This window comes from Alligator sinensis, unplaced genomic scaffold, assembly GCF_000455745.1.
Source record: "Alligator sinensis unplaced genomic scaffold, ASM45574v1 scaffold170_1, whole genome shotgun sequence".
NCBI classification, from domain to species: domain Eukaryota; kingdom Metazoa; phylum Chordata; order Crocodylia; family Alligatoridae; genus Alligator; species Alligator sinensis.
The window spans coordinates 3,717,389-3,738,829 of record NW_005841863.1 but is presented as its reverse complement, the minus strand read 5'-3'; the positions used below and the strand labels follow the sequence as shown (position 1 = coordinate 3,738,829).

The window sequence follows — 21,441 nt, the reverse complement described above, 5'->3', positions numbered from 1 at the left end:
GCAGGGGAGCCATAGGCTCCAGGTGGCTGCAGCAAGGTGGATAGTGGCTGCAGCAAGGGCACAGGGCTCCAGGTGGCTGCAGCAAGAAGGGGAGGGACTGCTTTTTCCCAGTGCCAAGCAGCAGCTTCTGTCCAGCCGCTGCTGCTGCTGCTTAGCATGGGTGGGCGAGTCTGGAGCAGGTGCAGGGTGGGCTGGGGTTGGGGCTGTACACGTGGCTTCTGCCTAGTCTGCTTCACCGGGCCAAGTCCGGAGCAAGTGTGGGGCAGGCTGGGGTCGGGACTGTGCGCATGGGTCCCTGCTAGTACCAGTGGGGGTGGGGCCAGCAGCGACAAGAGCCAGAAGGAGCCACTGCTGCCTGGGCTGTCTAGAAAGGCAGCCCAGCTGCAGAGCCACCATAGCACTGCTTGAATGCCTTCAGGTGGTGGGACGCCCCACAGGCTGGATGGTGCCTGGGCTAAGTGGGACTGCCGGACTGCCGCACGCCGGACAAAGTCCCTCTGTGGGCCAGATTCGGCCCATGGGCCCTATTTTGCCAATGCTGGTTCTATAAGTATGTTGGCCAGAAACGAAGGACCAAGGAGATCAATCCTCTCTTAACAAGCCACAGGAACTCCTAACCAAAGATGCAGAACGGGCGGAGCTACTCAAAAGCTACTTTTGACTCGGTCTTTGCAAAACACTTAAGCTGCCAGACACCTAATAGGGATGATAAGGGAGGGGGAGCTGAAGGAGGAGTTAACAAGAGACGGTCGGAGAGCTTTCATTGGGTCTGAAATGAATTCAAGTCAGCAGGGCCAGATTAACTTCATCCTGTGGTCCTGATGGAACTGGCAGAGAAGATCATTGCCACGGGCTCCAAAATCATGAAGTCATGGGAGATGGGCCAGGTACCAGAGGGCTGGAAAAGGGCTAACATAGTGCCCCTCTTTAAAAAAGGCTAAAGGAAGACCTAGGGAACGACAGATTGGTTAGCCTCACCTCAATACCTGGAGCATATCTTAAGGAAGGCCATCTGCAAGCATCTAGAGGAGGAAGGGCTGATTGCAAGCAGTGACTACGTATTTATGAAAAATAAATAGTTTCAAACAAACCTGATCTTCTTTGACAAAGTAACGTGCTTGGGTGGATGAAGGGAATGCTGTGGATATAGTGTATTTGGACTTCAGCAAGGCTTTTGACAAGGTCCACATTCTCATAAACAAATTGGAGGAACACGGCCTAGATAAAACTACTACACGGTGGATAGGTAACTGGCTTAATAGCCTCAAGCAAATAGTAATTATTAATGGGTCCATATCTGAATGGCAGGAGGTTTTGAGTGGAGTCCCACAGGAGTCTGTCCTCTGCCTGGTACTGTTCAACTCATTCATTAATGATTTGGATGTTGGCATAGGAAGTTTCTTGAGCAAGTTTGTGGATGATACTAAATTGAGAAGGATTGTGAACATTTTGGAGGATACAAGTGCAGTTTGGAAGGGTCTCAACAGGTTGGAAAGGAGCTAGAGCTAACAGGAAGAAGTTCAGTGTGGACAAACGCCAGATGCTGCACCTTAGGAGGTGGAATCAAAAACACCAGATACAAAATAGGAGACACCTAGTTGGATGGTGGCTTTATGGAAAAGGACTTGGGAGTCTTGTTAAATCACAGACTGAATATAAGTCTTGTGCAGCTGCATAACACTACAAAGGTGAATGCAATTTTGGGTTGCATCAATAGAAGCATTAGGTACAAGACATGGGAGGTGATAGTGCCCCTCGACTCCGGACTGGTTAGGCCTCATCTGGAGTACTGTGTGTAGTTCTGGGCTCAACGTTTTAAAAAGGATGTGGAGAAGTGAGAGAGGGTCCAGAGGCGAGCACCAAAGATGATCAAGGGCTTGGAAGATAAGTCATATGAGGAGATACTGAAGGAGCTCAGCTTGTAGAAAAGGCACTTACTTAAGAGGTGACATGATAGTAGTCTTCAGATACTTGAAGGGCTGTGATACAGAAAAGGGAAAGCACCTTTTCTCTCTTGCTGTGGGGAGGAGGATGCGAACCAATGGCTTGAAGTTGCAGCAACAAGTTTAGATTGGAAATCTGGAAAAACTTCTTCACTGTTAGAATAGTGAGGCAGTAGAATAGACTGCCTCAGGAAGTTGTGGATTCTTCATCACTGGAGGTATTCAAGAAGATGCTAAGAGGTTGGACAGCCATTAGTTGGGTTGATCTAGGTGTAGTTATACCTATTTTCTACCATGGGTATTTCCCATGCTTCTGGACTTTGCGGATTGCTCCCACCCCATCACCTTTTTCTGCTATACATGTCAGGGTGTCTTTAAACCACCCCAGAGGCTTGAGTGTTGGCTACAGCTAAGGCTGGGAACTTCAGCTGGGGTGTGCCGATTCTCCTGCTAGGAGCAAAGCTGGAAGTTCCTGGCTAGAGGGTCTTTCTTACCTTTTCACTTCAGGTCAGACCAATTGCCATATCTGGGGTCAGGAAGGAATTTTACTCCATGGTCAGATTGGTATGGACTGTAGGGGGTTTTGCCTTCCTTTGTACTGGGGAGCGTGGCCCTCTACCCAGGACCTCTTGAGCAGACCTCTTGATCTATTAGCAACATTTTATAGAAGCAGGACACTGGCTGCCATGGTTCCCTTGCTTTACCTGTGGCAGGTTAGGGTGTTAGGTCTGTGTTGTGTCAAGGCTGAGGATAGTTTTATGCAGAGTTTAGATTATAGTTGCAGGGATTAAACTAGATGACCTCCCTTCCAGCCCTACTTCTTTATGACTATGACTTTTTTGCTTTATATACTCCAAACAAAACTATCAAATTAGGTCAGTCACAGCTTCCAGTCTCACTTTCTAATATTGAGCTGCTAAGTGTATATTGGCTTGGTTTTCCATTTTACTTCAGTAGTGCAAAAAATGAAAGAACTATTCCATGAGTTACCATGCATAGCCAAATTCAGGAGTACAACTAGTGATCAAAACCAGATAAGCTCTCAGAACATATAATGCTTTAAAAAATGTGTGTGGTAAATTTATAATTAAACAAACAATATTAAAGAGTGTACAGAAAAGGAGAGCTTATATATGTATAAGTAGATCTGCAAACTGACCAGTGAAGTTGTGAGGAAAGTGCTCTTATTAGGATAATAAGAGGATTTTCAGTTGGCATGGATAATAGGGCTTGCACCTTTCTTATTCAAAGTTCACTGCAAAAGCCGTGAACAGTAATGGTTGTTCAGGTTTTCGTCCAAAAACTTTATATATCCACAATTTTTTAATTAAGTGAAACCTTGCCTATAATCAAAATACCTAGAAGAAGAACTCTAATTTTGTCTCTGTGAAACTCTTACAATAGACTTATTGCTGGTGTTAGCTTTGCAAAGGAATTTCAAGGGACTTTCTCTACAAGATTGGCTATGTTAAGTTCAAAGCTTTAGAGATCCTAGTTCCCAGAAAACCTCTCTAGACTCTTTATGTTCCAGGACAATCGGGGAGCTTGAGTGATCTTGCATTTGTTTTGTCTCATTTGATTTTCAGAAGCTTTGCTTCGACACGTTGCACACAAGTTGCATCCAATGTTTTGAGATCTCGGATGGTAAAAAAAAAAAAATGGGTCTTACCATCTGTCACTAGAAGAAGTAGGTTTGGCAGGTTTGGACTGTTGTCCATGTGACCCAGAAAGGCCTGAAGAGGAGTCCAGCATGGTTCTGATCCTCTTCCTGATTTGGGGGTAGTTTGACTTTAGTATGTAGTTGGCAGCAGGCACTTCTGATTCAGGGCTGGTTTTAAAGCGTGTCAGTGTGCTTATGTTTTATGTGAAGCTTGATTTTCTTTTCTTTTCTTTATTTTTTGGACACTATTTCAGCAACTTTAAAACCGTGATCCTTTGTTTTTGCCTCTGGAAAAAAGATTGTGCTTTATAGAAACAGATGTGTTGGTAATTGCTAAGATGTGCTAAATGGACTAACATCCAGTAAGTTGCTAGGGGGACTTATAATTAAGGAAAGCTTTTTTTCAGATCTACCCATTTGTGTATGTATAAAATTCATTGGTATACATCTTTTTACATTATATATTTAGGACTGAATCTATGATGTACAAATAAGAGCTGATATCTATTCAGAAAGCAAGTTTTTATAACATTTCCTTTATATGTTGTCTGTGGAGTATGTTTCTGAAACTTCTTGTTTATTTCCAGGAATCTGAGGGGTTTAATGAGAAGTTGTTGTTAAAACAAAAAATGAACTTGCTGTCCCAGATGTCCACCACTCCAATAGATTGCTTCTTCAAGGTGAACAATTTTCATTGGATAACTTTGTATGCATATACATCTATGTATATTTGTTACATGGACATGCTTCTGTCATAGAGATGCTATTTTCTAAAATATAATACACCAGAGCTGTCCACAAGCTGAAGTGTCACACCACTGGGGGCTGCATGCTGCATGGACTGTACCAGGTGAGCTACAGGCTTTTGGGCCACACACATGCTCCCCCACATACCTGCACAGGAACCTTATGCCACCCCCACTCCATGGGGCTACAATCTGCACCCTGTGCTCAACCTGGACTCACTGTATGCTTCTTACAGTGCACCTTACTGATGGTGCAGCCAGAACAATTGGGAGTGGCAACTGGGTGAAGGCCTGGGAGCTGCATGTTAACCCCTAGCAGGCCACATGTGGCCTATGGGACAGTCCCTATAACACACGAATTGTTTTATAATGCTGCTATATGGCCCTCTGGAAGTCAAAGTACATCAAACTACAAAAATGTGTTTGAGCAATCAGTCTAATGTACTTCTGTGCCAAAAACTTCTAAGCTGAGAATGTGGTTTTACTAATAGTAGTATAGGTTCTAGAGATGAAGAAATGCAGAGACAAAACAGTACTAGTTAGAGATTCACTGAGAGAGAGAGATTATGCCAGCAGCTGTTTGCTTATCAAAGCTTTGAGACTTAAAATTAAGATGATTTTCTGAAAAAATCTGAAGTGCAGTCACCTTGCAGCTCCTCAATATTATACATTACTTCATCTAATTATAATTTTTTTTTTTACTGTGCAAAGGCACAAAGCAGAGCTACTAATTATATGCATTTGCAGCTACAGCTAGACACTTTTTTAGTAATTTTACAGTAAAGTGTCTATACAGAGAGGCAGTATCAATTTTGTGACTGAGTCTGAAAGAAAACAGCAGCAATTGTTTAATTTTTTTATGGAAAGCAAAGCAAATCAGGATCAAAACTAATTGATCTTCATACCAAATACCCGTTAGGAAGTTGCATGCCACAGCACTGTTCAGCTTTGCACCAATGCTTTCTCATGCTTGCAGAGTGGTCTTTCATGATTGGTTGATTTGATATATGACATATGGTGGTTTTAAAGCTTTCTTAGACCAGTTTGTTCTGTTTTCCCCCTTGGCTTTTTGCAGCACATTGCTTCAGGTAACCAGGAAGAAGTGGAGCGATTATTAAGTCAAGGTGACAATGATAACGACACTGTACAGAAAATGTGCCACCCACTCTGTTTCTGTGACAAATGCGAGAAGCTAGTTTCTGGGTAAGGGCTCTCTATCTCCATACAAAAAGATTTATAATATCTTTGTTCCAGGATTTGTCTTGAGAATCCTTTGAGGGTAATACTGAAAGGTGCACTGCTTATTCTGGAAAATTCTTCTGATGGAAGAGCATGTTTCTATTTTAGGATTTGATTAGGAACCCATTTATGTGGGTTGAGAGAAAATACTAGGGGTGTACCGATAGAGATTTAGGGGGCTGATGCCGATAGCTGACTTTTAAGGAGGCATATCAGCCGATACCAATCTGATTTCCAATACGCAGCCCAGCAGCTTGAAGAGCAGGGTCCAGCCGGTATGTCTGTTGTGGTGGAAGGGGAGGGGGAAGAGAAGGGATATGGCAGGGAGGGGGTGCAGAATGAGGCCTCTGCAGTGTGGGAGGGAGTGGGACTGGGGCTGGGTGCAGGATGGAGTCGTGGCTTGTCCAGGGGACTTGGGGAGGGGGAATGGCTCCTGCTTTTGCATACCCAGGGAGGCTGTGGGAGCGGGGGCGGTGCCCCTGGATCTGTGCGGGGCAGGGTGGGCTGTAGCTGTGGGCTGGGGCCATGGCTGTGCCAGGCTCTTCCTGGCAGGGGCTGGCCCAGGCTATGCTCAGGGTGGGGGGCGGCGGTGCTGGGAGCAGGGCCATGGGGGGGCTGCAGCCATCTCAAAATTCACCATAGCCCCCTCCCAGCATAGCCATCACCTGCCCCAAGCATTCTCAAAGGGTACAAGCAGCAGTGGGAGCCCCCCCCCCACGCCCCCTGTATGAGCCGCATCTCTGTCATGAGCCCAGCCATGTCCTGCCTGGGCAGCACCTGCCCCAGCGCCAGCCTCCCTCCCTCACTGTGGGGGCCTTGATCTGCCCCCCCCTGCCCCCCAAGTCTCTTCTCTCCCCCTCCTCTTCCACCACAACAGATTTACCAGCTGGAGGCAGCTCTCCATGCTGCCGGGCTGTGCTTTTTGCCACGTATGTGCTGTGCTGCGGTTGCGCACATGCACAGGGCATTTATCAGCCATGTTATTGGTATTGGTGCACCTCTAGAAAACTCTGGTCTCAGAATTATACAAGACCTTGAGTAGGAAAGTACAGTAAAAGCTCTGTTATCCAGCATCCCCTGGGAATGGGGGATGCCAGATAACAAAATATGCCAGTTAATTGAGCGACCCTGGCAGCCGCTTCTCCCGCTGTGTCTGGGGAGTCCCTCCACCCCTTCCGCAGCATAGCCGCCCATGCCGTGGGCCCTGCAGGCCCTGCGAGACAGGGAGGCAGGCCCTGCACAGCCTCACACAGCCTGTTATGCCCCTGGGCTGTGGGAGCTCGGCAACGCAGGCTGCTTTGCCCCGGGCTGTGGGGGCTTGGAGAAACGGGCACTTCCGGTTTCACTTTATCTTACAAGCCGGCATGCTGTTTAGTGGAGCACGCCAGCTTGTAAGGTACCGGATAGCGCAGCTTTTACTGTAACAAAAAGCCTGGAGTTCAGAAAACTTAGAGAAGGATGAAGTATGCCCTCCTTTGGACATGTTAGGCAGTGACTTGTCTCAAACTGGTCTTGTATTTTCCACCCAAAAGAACAGATATCTGTATTTTTTTTTTCTTCTTGCTGAGCAAGAAACAACTAGAATAATCACTATTAATGAGAAATGGTAGATGATAAAAGGTGTGAAACCTGTTTTACTCCACATGCACACAAACACTTTCTCCGGTACCTGATATGTGTTAACTTTAGGTTTTCAAAAACTATCTTGTTTTATAGGAAGTTGAATGACCCTTCCATTGTCACTCCATTTTCCAGAGATGACCGGGGATACACTCCACTTCATACCGCCCATGCCGTGGGCCCTGCAGGCCCTGCGAGACAGGGAGGCAGGCCCTGCACAGCCTCACACAGCCTGTTATGCCCCTGGGCTGTGGGAGCTCGGCAACGCAGGCTGCTTTGCCCCGGGCTGTGGGGGCTTGGAGAAACGGGCACTTCCGGTTTCACTTTATCTTACAAGCCGGCATGCTGTTTAGTGGAGCACGCCAGCTTGTAAGGTACCGGATAGCGCAGCTTTTACTGTAACAAAAAGCCTGGAGTTCAGAAAACTTAGAGAAGGATGAAGTATGCCCTCCTTTGGACATGTTAGGCAGTGACTTGTCTCAAACTGGTCTTGTATTTTCCACCCAAAAGAACAGATATCTGTATTTTTTTTTTCTTCTTGCTGAGCAAGAAACAACTAGAATAATCACTATTAATGAGAAATGGTAGATGATAAAAGGTGTGAAACCTGTTTTACTCCACATGCACACAAACACTTTCTCCGGTACCTGATATGTGTTAACTTTAGGTTTTCAAAAACTATCTTGTTTTATAGGAAGTTGAATGACCCTTCCATTGTCACTCCATTTTCCAGAGATGACCGGGGATACACTCCACTTCATATAGCTGCTATTTACGGTAAGTGTTTCATCTTGCATAACACTTCCTTTGTGGGACAGAGAAACAGGAATCCTGGTCCAGACTGAAGCCTTGTTGCTGCTTATTTGCTTTTGCCTTGGCTGTCACAATGGCTTTTTTCCAGGCAGACAGGTAGGTTACTCAGTATCGTTATGTTCTGTTAATTAATTGACGGGGTGTGAAGCAAGTCTTGATCTTTCTGCACCCTGTTCTTTACAGCAGCAGCTATACCATCCTGCCTCTTTGAATATGGGTCATGGTACTGACCTCAGAATTGTAAGCAGATGCATTAATCTACTCAGCAGGTTTTTTAATCTGCTCTTCTTTCTTTGTGTTGCCCTTGACTTCCATATTGCATGTAGCAAGGCCAGAGTAATTTGTGCAACATCAATTTACTTTTTATTCCTTTCTCACCTTCAGGATAGAGATAAAGTTTGCAAATGAAGACCCTCTTACTGTAACCTTGAATCATTTGCATTAAATTGAAATTATCCATTCCAAAGAGCAAATGTCAAGAAAGTGAATATGCGGTGGACACAGTAATGCATAACAGGATTGAAAGTTCACATTTTAATTTTGAAGGTTAACTTTTGTCTTGTGAAGATGTTTGCTTCCCAGTTTTAATCGCCATATATTTTCCATAGGGCAAGCATCATTAGTTGACGTACTAGTTTCCAAAGGAGCTGTGGTCAATGCTATGGATTACCATGGTTCAACACCACTTCACCTTGCCTGCCAGAAAGGATATCAAAACATTACTGTAAGCATATAAAGATTTAATCTAACTGTTTAAAAAAAATGAAATAGAACTAAAAACAAATAATCCGTGATAATATGTGCCTCTAACTGTTGTTGATTTATTCATACCATTGTTAAAAAATTCTAAGGCTTTTTGTAATAACTGTGTGCTGTCACAATTGAGGATTTTGTTGAGCATTTTAATTAAACAATTGAGCACTTTAAATACGAAATTCTGGAGGTATAATCCAGATGTTAACGTTTTTCTGGGCAGCAAAGCTTTGCTGGTTTCTGTCTATCCCAGTTGTTCAGTGTACATGCATGATCTTTCAATACTTTTTTCATACAGGTGTCTAATATACAGTACAGACTGATAAAACAGTGGAATTTGCTCTGCATTGATTCTGAAAAGCCATTGTAATCACTTAATTCAACCTACTGTCTTTACCTGTATACATTTATACTCATAAAGAATATTGGGTAACTTTCTGTGTTATCTGTGCTTCAGTTTCTCACTACAGTGTGTGATTTAAAGTCTGTTTTCAGCCACAACTCTGAATTTTTTAAACAGTGTGTGACAAGAAGCTTTCATTTGGTTCAGGGGCTAAGAAAAAATAGAGTAATAAAGCCAAAGGCAGTTATCAGTTACTTTTTTAAAGCAGAAAAGATGTAGCTCTGTTTTACTAAATTTGTTCATTATCTTAGAAACCTAAAGGAGACTACCACAGTAGTAATTATTGGTCCTTTAATTTTGGGTTACTTAGATGTATACATTTTCTCTCTTAAGCTTCTCTTGTTGCACTATAAGGCAAGTACAGATGTTCAAGACAATAATGGCAATACACCACTTCATTTAGCCTGCACTTACGGTCATGAGGATGTAAGTATTTTTTTTATTACAAACTAAATGGATGTTCTAATAGGATTATGGCATGTAATTAAATTATGATGCCTATTTGTATAAAATCAATTTATTTAAAAAGGCAACTTATTTCACATTATAAACTAGGACACTATTGGTCCTAGAAACTATCAGTCCATGGTAGTTTCTTTAGTGTTGGTGCCCATTAACATTGGAGGTGCTGATTTTAACAACAAAACCTATTTGTTTGAGCCTTTTGTATTTATTTATTCATTTTAGATCTTTTTGTTTAATGACATTGGGCCATAAAAGCCTATCCCAAAGAGAATGGATTACAGGAGCTGCAGTAAAACAGGCATAAAACAGGGGTTGCACATGTTGTTGTGTAGGCTAAGAATCAGAGAGAGTTCACTGGTGGCTTTCTTTTCCTTTCCAGTGTGTCAAGGCTTTAGTCTACTATGATGTACACTCTTGTAAATTAGATATTGGTAATGAAAAAGGAGACACTCCCCTCCACATAGCAGCTCGCTGGGGCTATCAAGGCATCATAGAAGTGCTGCTGCAAAATGGAGCCAACCCAAATATTCAAAACCGGATGAAAGAAACTTCCCTCCAGTGTGCACTGAATTCCAAGGTATGCTTCCTTATCTGCTAGCTGGAGCTTTTAAAATGTATTTTCATAGTGGGTAGCTGTATTTCATGCTTAATTGTTAATGAGATTTGTGGTTTGGTACTTGGAAAAAACAAACAAAAAAACCCTTTACCATTAAAAGAAGGAAAGTCAGTTTTTACATTGTAAGTGAGTTGGGAGTCTGTCTTCTAATACAGCACATAAATATTGTAGATTGGTGCTCTTGCTAATATGAAGTTATCAAGTAATTTGTTTTGGGCATTATATTTATGGGATGTTTTTAATTTTTATGCAGATTTTATCATTGATGGAATTAAACTATCTAACATTTGAAAGGGAACAAACTACTTCTGAGGTAACAAACAGAATGAGTCACTGGTCTTCTTTTTTGCATACTTTTAGCAGTTTATATTATTAGATTAAACCTTCCTGCTTGCTTTGTTTTTATGGACTGATTAAAGTCACCAGTTAGGTCTCCTCGGTGTTCAGTGGACATCATTAGCAGAGAGTCATCTATCTCAAGTTTGTCATCACCATGTGCAGATACAAGACCAGAAGAAGTTAAAAATATTTACAAAGAGGTAAGAGTAGTAAAAGTTTAGCATTTAACAATGCAAAGGTACATGTTTTGTGCAGTGTCATTTTAAACTGCTTCCGCAAATATGGTTGCCTGGGACAGCAAAGTAACAGCAAGCAACAGATATAGACAAGTCCCTATTAATAAATGAAGAGACAGTTTCAGGAAAAGACGGTGTTAAATTACAATTTTCCCCTCTATTTTTCTTTGCGTCAGAAAAGTGCTCTTCGGTTTTGCTATTCTGTGTATGAATATGCCCAACTGTTGTTTTCTGCCATGTGTATGGAAGTCCATTCTTCGAGATTACTAGGTTTTCCCTAATGATGGCTGATGTCTTGGAGCTTTCAATCTGATTTATTTTTAGAGATCAGAATAAGCATTTCATAGAGAAACTAGTCTTCATATGTCCATCCGGCCCTCTGAACCTGAGAAGATAGATCCCAGCTCTCTTGTATTTAAATGAAGGGAGGCTTTCAAACTCTGAAGATGATCCGGGGTGGGGGATATTTCTGTTGTCCTTAGTTCTTTGCTGAGCATCAGGAATTAGAGAAGATTCTTTAGATACTAAATTTTTTTAGGGCTGTTAAAAAGTGGGAATATTTTTGTGCACAGGAGCAACAAGAGTAGAAATACCCTTTGGATGGGAGGAGGCTGCCTATGGTGGTGGGTTGTGTGTCCATGTATGTACACACGTGTACACAGGCAACATAATAGCTGCTGGGGCAGGAATTAGAAAGCAGAGGAGCAGCTTGGTCAGGGAGCAGAAAGCTGACCAGCAGACTGGGTAAAGAAAAAGGATTGGAGTGGCATTTGGGGAGGGTGTAGGGCTAACTCATGGCCCACCTGCCAAGAAGGTTGGCCCCCACTGTACTATATATAAATCTATGTATGTATGTGTCTGTGTTATATATAAAGGTGCGTGGGGCGCGCGCGCGCGTGTGTGTGTGTGTACGTACATATACATACATATACATAAAATGTAAGCTCCCCCGGATATACCCAAGTCTAATACAACTTTGAATTTAAGATGACACTCCGCCCCCCGGTAATTAGATTCTATATAGGGAAAATATATAAACTTGTTTTAGTTTTCCCTGTATAGAATCTAATTATTGGGGGGGTTATATTAAATTTGTCCCCCACATGATTATACCCTGGCATTTATGCCCTTGCTGCCTTGCTCCCTCACCTGGCCCTCTCCTGCTGCTTGCCCCTGCCCCACCTTGTCTACTACACCCTATGCATTGATCTTGCCCAGCTCTAGTCTACCCAAAATGACTTCTCTGACCAGGTCACTCTTTGAGTTTCCCATTTGTCTTTCCTTCACTTGCACATCAAGTCTGTTCTTGTCATTATCCTCCCAAATCCTGCTTCTTGTCGCTGTGTCTTTATTTGTTTCTCCTATTCCTATGTTCACTCCAACCCAGGCTTCTCAATATTTTTGCTTCCTTCCACATAATAAAGTAAACCTTTTATTTGTTCTAATTTTTTCTCAAAACACGTATCCTAGGAAGCTCTTAGGCAATAACATGAAAGCATCAAGTATATCTAAGAAAGGGTAATTCAGAGTGTGGTGGTATCAGTGTTGTCTAAGTTAAAAGTGTGAGTGTGTGCGTGTCTGAGCAAGCACACTTTCTTCTGCATTTAATTAGGACTAAGATCCTTGGTGCAGGGACTACATCTCTATTTGTACAGAGCAAAGCACAGTAATGATGCTTCACAAATAAGGCATTATTCACAAAAAAATCACCTAATAGCAGATTGAGGATTTGTTTCTCCTTAAAGAGACAAATTAATCATTCCATGAATATTGAGTCTGTAATGTAGTTGAAATCACGGGAAAAGATTATTAGCAGCTTATACTTAGATCCTTGGGGTTGTGACCTCTTTCTGTAATCCAACATTATCTCATTATCACTTGCCAGGCTTCACCTAGGCTTATTGCTCTTATTCTTACCAATCAAGAAAATAAGGGTCTAATCCTGCAGCTTCTCCATGTGGGGAGGTGCCTCTGGAGTTCAGGTGAGACTGGAAACTAGCAGGAAGAGCTCTCCAGATTGCATGGATATTACATGGTCTAAGGAGAAGTCATACAGTTTTTATTAATCCACACTTCTGGCTGTTGAGTAGCTGGCCATCCAGTAATTCAGTACAATGAGATCTCTTTGGTATTGTATGCTAGTGTCTTGGCTGTGGCATCTTTATACTTTGGAAAAGAATGATTAGTAAAGGGAGAGGCTAATACATTTGTAAGTGGCTCTTGAGATTAATTGCAATTTGCAAAATCATTACAACTTTCATTAATGAATCCTGAAAATGCTACACAACAAATGCTAATACTCCTTCAACTGAGGGGTACTGTGGAAAAATTAAGAATCAACATGCTTTAACAGAGGGACACTAGAGAGTTGTATGTCATTTCCCATTTCTGTAAGGCATTTTCCATACAGTGATAAAATCTGACTGACAGTTAAGATGACCTGATTTAGCTTCTTAGGTAGAGTTGGGCCCAGATTTAATGGGTAAGTAAACAAAGTAACATTTATAGATCCCCATCCAGCTCACCATCCACCCCACTGCCTAGGTCCTGCACATCCCAGATGCCCAAATTTATTGTAAAATCCCCTCAATTATTTTATGAGGCTTCTCAGCTTTGGTGATATCATCCACTACCACTCTGTATGCAGTGCAGAGTAGTAAAATAATGAAGACAAAGCAGGAGCAGAAAGATGCAGTAAAGCGTTTCTGCATTGTACAAAACTCCTAGCTTACAGTATTAGGTAATATGTTGGCAAAATGCCTGATTCCTGCTTACACTGGCTTTCACTCTTGCTACACATGGAGTTGCAATGGTGTGGGATTGTAACTGCAAAATTTGCTAGCATAGCTGGAGCTTTAAGGAGTTTAAGGTGAACTATTACCAATAGGCACACATGGGATTGCAGATGGTGTTCTGGAAGGGATAGTGTGGAAGCTTCTTCCAATCACTAGCTCTTTCCAGTGCTTTTCTGTAAAGATTCTATCATTTATTCTACTACCCAAATGGCAACATCTCACTGGTGGAGGTAAAAAAAAACATTCTGCAAGCACGGGTATAATTCATATTATTGTATTTTTTTTATCAATTTATTTACATTAAGTAGTTGGGAAGTTTATGCCTGAGTCAAAGGTTTGCTATAAGCGTTTTATAATATATGTAGTAATTCTACTTGTGTGTATTTGCATGTGTTGTTATTAATTTAAAACCAGTTTTTGTTCACTGTCAACTTTTGAAACTCCAGAACTAGAATACTATGCTAGGGTGTGAGATTCAGAAAGGAAAAAAACTGACTAATCTACATTTTATTGTGAAGCTGTTCGTAAAACAAGGGAGAAGGGCGTTAAGAAAAAAAAAAACAACATTTAACACTGAGGTCAAAGTTCTGTAATAGTCAAAATTAAATGATAATAGAAGGTAACATTCATAATGTAGGTAAAGAGATTTTATTTGTAGTGATTGATGCGGTAGCACTGGGAGGGGTTGGGCAGGCTGTGGCGAAGTTTTGGGTGCCTGCAGCTTCCCCATTCCCTCCTGCCGCTGCCCCGGGCCCAGTCTGCTCTGCCTCGCCCCACATGCAGATCCGGGGGCATGCACCCCCCAGATGAGCCACTCATGGCTCCGTCCAGCACCTGCCCAGGCTGTGCAGTGCCAGCCCCTGCTCCGCTCCCACACTCACCCATCCCCATGGAGGGCGCAGATCGAGTCCCCAGCGGTGAGGAAGGGAGTGGGACACAGGCAGGAGCAGGGGATGGGAGAGTGGGGGGGACAAGCGGAGGCCTGGGGAGCACATGATATTACAGATATTATTAATATCTACCATCGTGTTAGATATTAATAAAGCACACCTGGACTGTCTTTGTGGGGGAGAGGTGGTTATTTTTTAAAATTCTGAATGGTAGTTTACGATCAAAATGTAGTTTCTGGTTTTTAGCTTCTATATCTTTAGATTAGTGTTTTGTAACAGTTTTATGTTAAGATTAACATTGTCTAATTACAGGTCTCAAAGTCTAAAATGTTCAAAAATGGAATTTGCTTATTTTAATTTATATCTACCATGATGTCAATAAAAGGTATGAAAAACAGCATTATAGTGACACCTGCAAAAGCATGTTATAAACTTTCTGGTGATCCTATTTTAGCAAATTTTGATAGTGATACTGGTTTTTAAACAAAGCTGTTTTGGCATCAGATACTACTAGTCCTCCTGCTTTCCACTGGGCACTACAATCTAGTAGGGATCACAGAGACTTGGTGGGACTCTTCTCATGACTGGAGTGTAGCCATAAAGGGCTATGTCCTTCACAGAAGGGATTGGGTAGGGAAGAGAGGTGGGGGTGTTGCCCTCTATGTGAAGGAGCAGTACACCTTCCTACAGGCCTATGTTGGCCCCAAAGAAGAACAGCTTGAAACCCTCTGGGTCAAGCTCCAGGGGAGGCATGGCAAGAGAGACCCGACTGTAGGTGTATACTACAGGCCACCTAACCAAGGGGAGGAACTTGAACCAACATTTGCCCGTGAACTAACGGAGGCTGTGTGTGTACGGGACATGGTTGTCATGGATGACTTCAACTACCCAGACATCTCCTGGGAGGAGTGCTTGGCCAGCTTGGATCGATCACGATCCTTCCTGACCAGCACTGAAGAGCTTTTTTTGACTCAAGAGGCGCACAGGGCAACTAGAGGCAATGCAGTTCTTGACCTGGTGCTGGCCAAAGGGGATGACCTGGTGACCAACTTAAACATAGTGGACAGCCTAGGCAATAGTGACCATGAAATCATTATGTTCACAGTCCGTTGCAAAGCTGACAAAACAGATACTAAGCTCAAAGTCTTAGACTTTAAAAACACAAATTTTAATAAGCTCAGGTCACTAGCAGAGAATGCTCTGAGACCAAGGACCACAGGTAAAGGGAGCATGAGAAGAATGGTCATTCCTTAATGATACAATCCTTAAGGCTCAAAGAAAATCCATTGCCTTGTGGAGAAAAAGTAGGAACAGCCTCTAAGGAAGACTACTTGACAATGGCTTGCACTTGTAGAAAACAGATTAGGCAAGCTAAGGCAGAAACTGAACTAAAACTAGCTACAAGAATCAAGGACAACAAGTCCTTCTTTAGCCAAATGAAGAGTAAAAGGAAAACTAATCAGAGTCTGGGGCTGCTGCTCAGTGCCTCAGGATACCTGGTCACTACCACTCAGAAAAAAATGAAATTCCTAAATGGCTATTTTGCCTCGATCTTTCACAAGACCAAGTGGAACTACATGCCAGGTAGGGCACAGAATGAGCAGGGCGGGATTGACACCATTCCCACCATTACCATAGAACTGATGTACGATCAATTACAGTAATTAGACGTATATAAATCAGCAGGACTGGATGAACTCCACCCGAGAGTGCTGCAAGAAGGCTGACATCATAGCACAACCAATGGGGAGGATATTTGAGAATTCATGGCACTTGGGAGAGGTTCCTGAAGATTGGAAGAGGGTCAATGTGGTGCCTATCTTCAAGAAAGGAAGGAAAGAAGATACAGGGAACAACAGGCCAATCAGTTTGACCTCAATCCCTGGAACGATCTTGGAAAAAACCATCAAAGAAACGATCAACAACAGGCTAATGGGAGGCAATGTTCTGAGAGATAGCCAACATGGCTTCATTGTGGGTAGGTCTTGTCTGACCAACCTCATTTCTTTCTATGATCAGGTGACTCGTCACCTGGATGAGAGAAAAGCGGTTGACATCACATACCTCGACTTCCAGAAAGCATTTGACCTGGTATCCCACGAGGTACTGATCAGAGAACTGGAAGATATTGGGCTTAACTGCAGGACTGTCAAGTGGGTGTGAAACTGGTCACAAGGTAGGACGCAGAGAGTCTAAATGAATGGATCGGTGTCATTCTGGTGAGATGTGGGCAGCGGTGTACCCCAGAGGTTGGTACTTGACCCAGTGCTGTTCAATATCTTCATCAACAACCTGGACGAAGGGGTGAAAAGCCCATTGGCCAAGTTCGCGGACAACACCAAGATATGGGGTTGTGCGGACACACCCGCAGATAGGCTGCAGATACAGGCAGACCTAGACAGACTGGTATGTTGGGCAGAACAGAATCAGATGAGGTTCAGCATAGAGAAATGCAAAGTGCTGCATCTGGGAAGGAAGAACGCCCAGCACGCCTACAGGCTGGGCATCGCTAACCTGACCAGCACTACAGATGAAAGTGATCTGGGGGTAACAACAGACCCCAGCATGAATATGAGCCGGCAATGCAATGCAGTAGCCACTAGGGCCAATAAAACTCCAGTAAATCCAAAGAAGTGATTCTCCTGCTTTACTCAACATTGGTGCGGCTGCAGCTGGAGTATTGTGTCCAGTTCTGGGCACCACACTTCAACAAGGACATGCTAAAACTCAAGAGAGTCCAGAGAAGGGCAACCCACATGATCCAGGACTTGCATGGCAAGCCATATGAGGAGAGGCTGATGGATCTCGGACTCTTCAGCCTAAAGAAAAGAAGGCTGAGAGGGGACCTGCTTGCGGCTTACCGCTATATCAGAGGTGCACATCAGGGACTCAGTGAACAACTGTTCACTAGGGCGCTCTGGGGGAAAACTAGAAACAACAGCCACAAACTCCTGGAAGCTAGTTTCAGGCTGAACTTTGGGAAAAACTTCTTTACAGCTAGGGTGTCCAGACTATGGAACAAGCTCCCCCCAGAGGTGGTGCAGTCACCCTAGTGGTCTTCAGAGAAGACTGGACTGTCACCTGGCTGGGGTCATCTGACCCCAGATGTCTTTGCTGCCCATGCAGGGGGCTGGGCCTGATGATCCCTCGGGGTCCCTTTCAGCCCTATGATTCTACTACTTATCTACTATGCACACCTGGGCTGTTTTGGCAGCAACTGTTAGCCTACCAAGATAGCAGCATAAACAGTAGAGGCCTTCATAATTTAAATAGTTTGGGTTTTTTTGGTTTTAGCGCTGGATCCTAAACAAAGTTGTAAACACAATAGTTGGTGAATCTGAACAGTGATTTGGTATATCAGCTAACGTAGGCTTGTTTTACATATGCACCATATGTGTCCTATAGTAACGTAAGTAATGCTTATCTTTCAATAAGCAGTTCAAAAATCATCAAATGGCCACAGGCTTTATGCAGCTTTTGTATTTCATAAGTTAAAGTTTTAAAGGAAAGACCTTATTATCTTTAAATCTGAAATAGGCTACCTGTAATCCTGTAGCATCAAATTAGGAGATTAGTAAAGTACAGTGGGTTTTCAGAGAGAACAGTTTTATACCAATATTACCAAAACCAACTAAAATTCCATTTTTCTTTATACCTAGGTAGAAAAGCTCTTAAGAGCAGTTGCTGATGGAGATCTGGAAATGGTAAGTCTAGAATGACTTGATGCATCTGTTTTTTCTCATCTGTTTTTCTTAAATTGAGGAAGCTTTTTATACAAAACATTGAATAGATAATCAGTGTCTTTTCTTTCTAAAAAAATTAGATAAGTCCAGTGGTGCTACTGTGAATATTCACTCAGTGTTTCAAGAATACTCAGCTAACAATATTTTGAAGGGTCAGTATTTTGACGAGTCTGTGATTTGCTGTAGTAGAGGGAGTACTTTTAGATCAGAGCAAATACATTGCCAATTATAGGAGAAAACACTGAATTGAATCTTTTAAGCATGCTTCTTTAACTCTTTGATTTAAGATGCTTTAGCTTTATCATTTTTATTTGGTGTATTCATGATTTTAAAATAAAACGAACTCCATGTTCCCCATGCCTAGTTCCTCTAGAACAGAGTTCCTCAATGTACTTGGTAGGTAGCCTCTTGCAAACGTTGCTCATGACTTCTTCCTGCTCAAAAACACAGTTCAGAATATTCTAGAAATGGTGTCAATCCAGCACAACCCTGTTCTCCATCACCAATCTATCATGTAGACATGTGGTCTCTGAACTTCATTTATTCACTACTTGTAAAACTAGACACTAGTGATGCCAAAAAGAAACGATGTCTGAATCTCCCTGGTGCTTAATTAACTGTTTCATTCACTTGCGTAACTGTGGATTTCAGTAGAATCATTTCATGTTTTCTGCAGTATCAGCAAAAGGAAAATGTGACCAAAGTCCTAGTTTGTTTTTCTCCACTTCCTTTTCCTGTGGGTGTCTTGGATCCTCGTTCTCTTTCTGCTGCTCCCCTGAGTCATGGCTTTATCTCTGTTAATCTGGGTTTTGATGCTCTTTGAGGATGTTGCATTCTAGGATAGTAAGTTTTGTTGTTTTTTTTTCCTTTTCCAGCAGATTCCCTTTTCTGTTTTTTAATGAGTAACTTGTGACTTCACGAATTAAAGCCCACTCTTTAAAAAGCATGCACATTACTTAAACTTGCACATGCAAGGAGCTCACTCTTCAAGACTGATTACAATGAAGCTTCCTTCAGGACCAGCCTAATCAAAACTGGACAATAATTGTCAGATTCAGGGTCTCACTGTCAAATATTGACTTTTTTTCACTAGTACTCATCATTGGCAATCCCTCAATCAGAGGATCATCTCTAACATGACTCATTGAGAGATCTTGAGGTGACTTAAGAGTCCAATCTTTGAGCCACAGATCCATCTACAGAAATTACAGGTCTTTCCACAGGGAAGAGTAGGCTGGGATTCCTCTCCTTTTCCTTCCTCTGCTCTCTCTTCTCTGCTTTGAGGGCAAGACAGGATGCCGCTTGGTTGAGGTTGCAGTGGCCTTGGAGTTGGTTAACAGCCAGCTCCTCCCAGCTCTTGATATTGGTATCTATTTTCTTGAGGTAACTAGCACTACCTGATACCTACTATATTAGCAGAGCCTAGATAGCGATGTGCAGTCATTTAGAATTGTAAGTGAACAAATATGCTTATATTGCAGATACTGAACCAGATCCTGAATTCTTTAACAAGGAAAACACCACTGCCAAATTGGCCAGTAATCATTTAGGAAAACTTGGAGTCCTTTTGAGTCCTATACTGATTTGGGTGCAAGAAGACTATAGAATTGGTCCCAGTGGCTGTCCATAAAAAAACAAAACAAAACGGAGGTGGCCTGTTTTAAAAGCAAACAGTGTCATTTGTTCAAAACATCTTAGCTGTGGAACAGTCAAAGGAATGTTCAGATCTTGCTAAGGACATGAGGAGTTGATTAAATTTTGCTTATTTGTTTTACATGTTGCATCATACTGCGCAGTAGTTATAAAAATATAAAATCCAAATGTTTCTTGAGCTCTGGATTGCATGCATGTATTGTGCATTCTGCAGGACCTATTTACATTGTGCGCATAGCATGTGTAACAAGTATGTCTGCACATATGCATTAAAATGCAACTAATGTTTTGTCAAGTGCTTGTTGTGATAGTATAAACAGTGAATGAAAAGTTAAGACTTCAGATATCATTAATACAGATTAGACATGAGTTTTGCAATTTGGATATGTTTTGACTTTACACTTCATTTCCAATAAATAGCTGGCTTCTGTAGTAATATCAACATCAATGTTTGTATCCTATAATTTGCATTACTTACTGTTTACCTTCTAGCTATTGCTGCAGTTTTCTTCTTTCCATCTGAAACATTTTAAAATAATGTTACTTTTCTAAAGACATTTTACTGAAAAAATAGCAGGTGACACACAAACCTTTGAATCTAAATTTGCCGGCATTTGTGATTTTTGAGGGAGTTTATTTAAAAATTCATAAGACAAGATTGTGGAAGCCCCGTGTAAGAGTGTGGGGCAGGGTGTTGGCAACCTCTGGCCTGCAGGCTGGATCCAGCCTCCATGATTAGGTCTGGCCTGGGAAGCTGGGCAGTTGGGTGGAAGGTTGATATTGCACGGGGGAGTGGCAAATGGCAGTGGCAGCTGTCCGAAGCAGAGGTCTCCCTTCAGGCCATATTCTGTTAAAGTGACCTGCTGGTCCTAAAGGATTGCCAGTTCCTCATGTAGGGTATAGTGGGTTCATGTGCAGGCTGTACATGAGAATTGTTTATTTGTTTCTGAAAATTTTGATAGGATAACATGTCAAACAGTATCACCAGTAATATAGGTTGACAATGGCATCATAAAACAGTTTGTATATAATAAAGTACATATTACAGTTGATTTGCTAATCTGTTTGGTCTCAGTCAAAGGATAGGCATAAGTACCAGGTGACAGGAAAGGAGAGAACTATAGGAAAGGACTGTACAGTCACTTGTTAATTAAATCTTAAGATAGAGAAACTCAGCTTCAGTGATTGTCTTGAGTCAACCTCAGAAGTAAACTGGAAAAAAGTATTTGCCTGTTTCTAGACCTGTATCTAATCCCCACTTCTTCCCAAAAGAGACACCTTAAACCTCTGTCAGCCTGGTGCTTCATGTATAAAATGGAACAGAATGTTGTAGGGCTAGAAAACTATTTAAAAAAATTGATTGCAATTAATTTTTTAATCGCACAACTAGTTGCAATTAATTGTGATTTTAATCACAAAGCTGAAAACTCAAAAATATACAAAATTATGCAGGTACTTTGCATGGTGGGGGTGTGTGAAGGTGTGGGGGAGTAAGGGTGTGTGTGTGTGTGGAGGAGGGGGGGGGTT

The 21,441-nt window shown here is 42.3% G+C and overlaps 1 protein-coding gene across 9 annotated transcripts in view; it reads left to right on the top strand.

Annotated features, from left to right (window-relative positions):
* ANKRD27 (ankyrin repeat domain 27) overlaps window positions 1–21,441 on the top strand; it is a 75,463-nt gene that overhangs the window by 32,238 nt on the left and 21,784 nt on the right. For all 9 annotated transcript variants that reach the window (XR_003096451.1, XR_003096452.1, XM_025216727.1 and 6 more), the window contains 9 exons: window positions 4,191–4,283; window positions 5,425–5,552; window positions 7,903–7,985; window positions 8,630–8,745; window positions 9,511–9,603; window positions 10,022–10,219; window positions 10,512–10,571; window positions 10,678–10,797; window positions 18,178–18,222. Coding sequence is in view for 7 of the 9 variants with exons in the window: in XM_025216727.1 (XP_025072512.1) it covers window positions 4,191–4,283; window positions 5,425–5,552; window positions 7,903–7,985; window positions 8,630–8,745; window positions 9,511–9,603; window positions 10,022–10,219; window positions 10,512–10,571; window positions 10,678–10,797; window positions 18,178–18,222 (936 nt within the window). In the remaining 2 variants the exon portion in view is untranslated. The remainder of the gene's footprint in view (window positions 1–4,190; window positions 4,284–5,424; window positions 5,553–7,902; window positions 7,986–8,629; window positions 8,746–9,510; window positions 9,604–10,021; window positions 10,220–10,511; window positions 10,572–10,677; window positions 10,798–18,177; window positions 18,223–21,441) is intronic.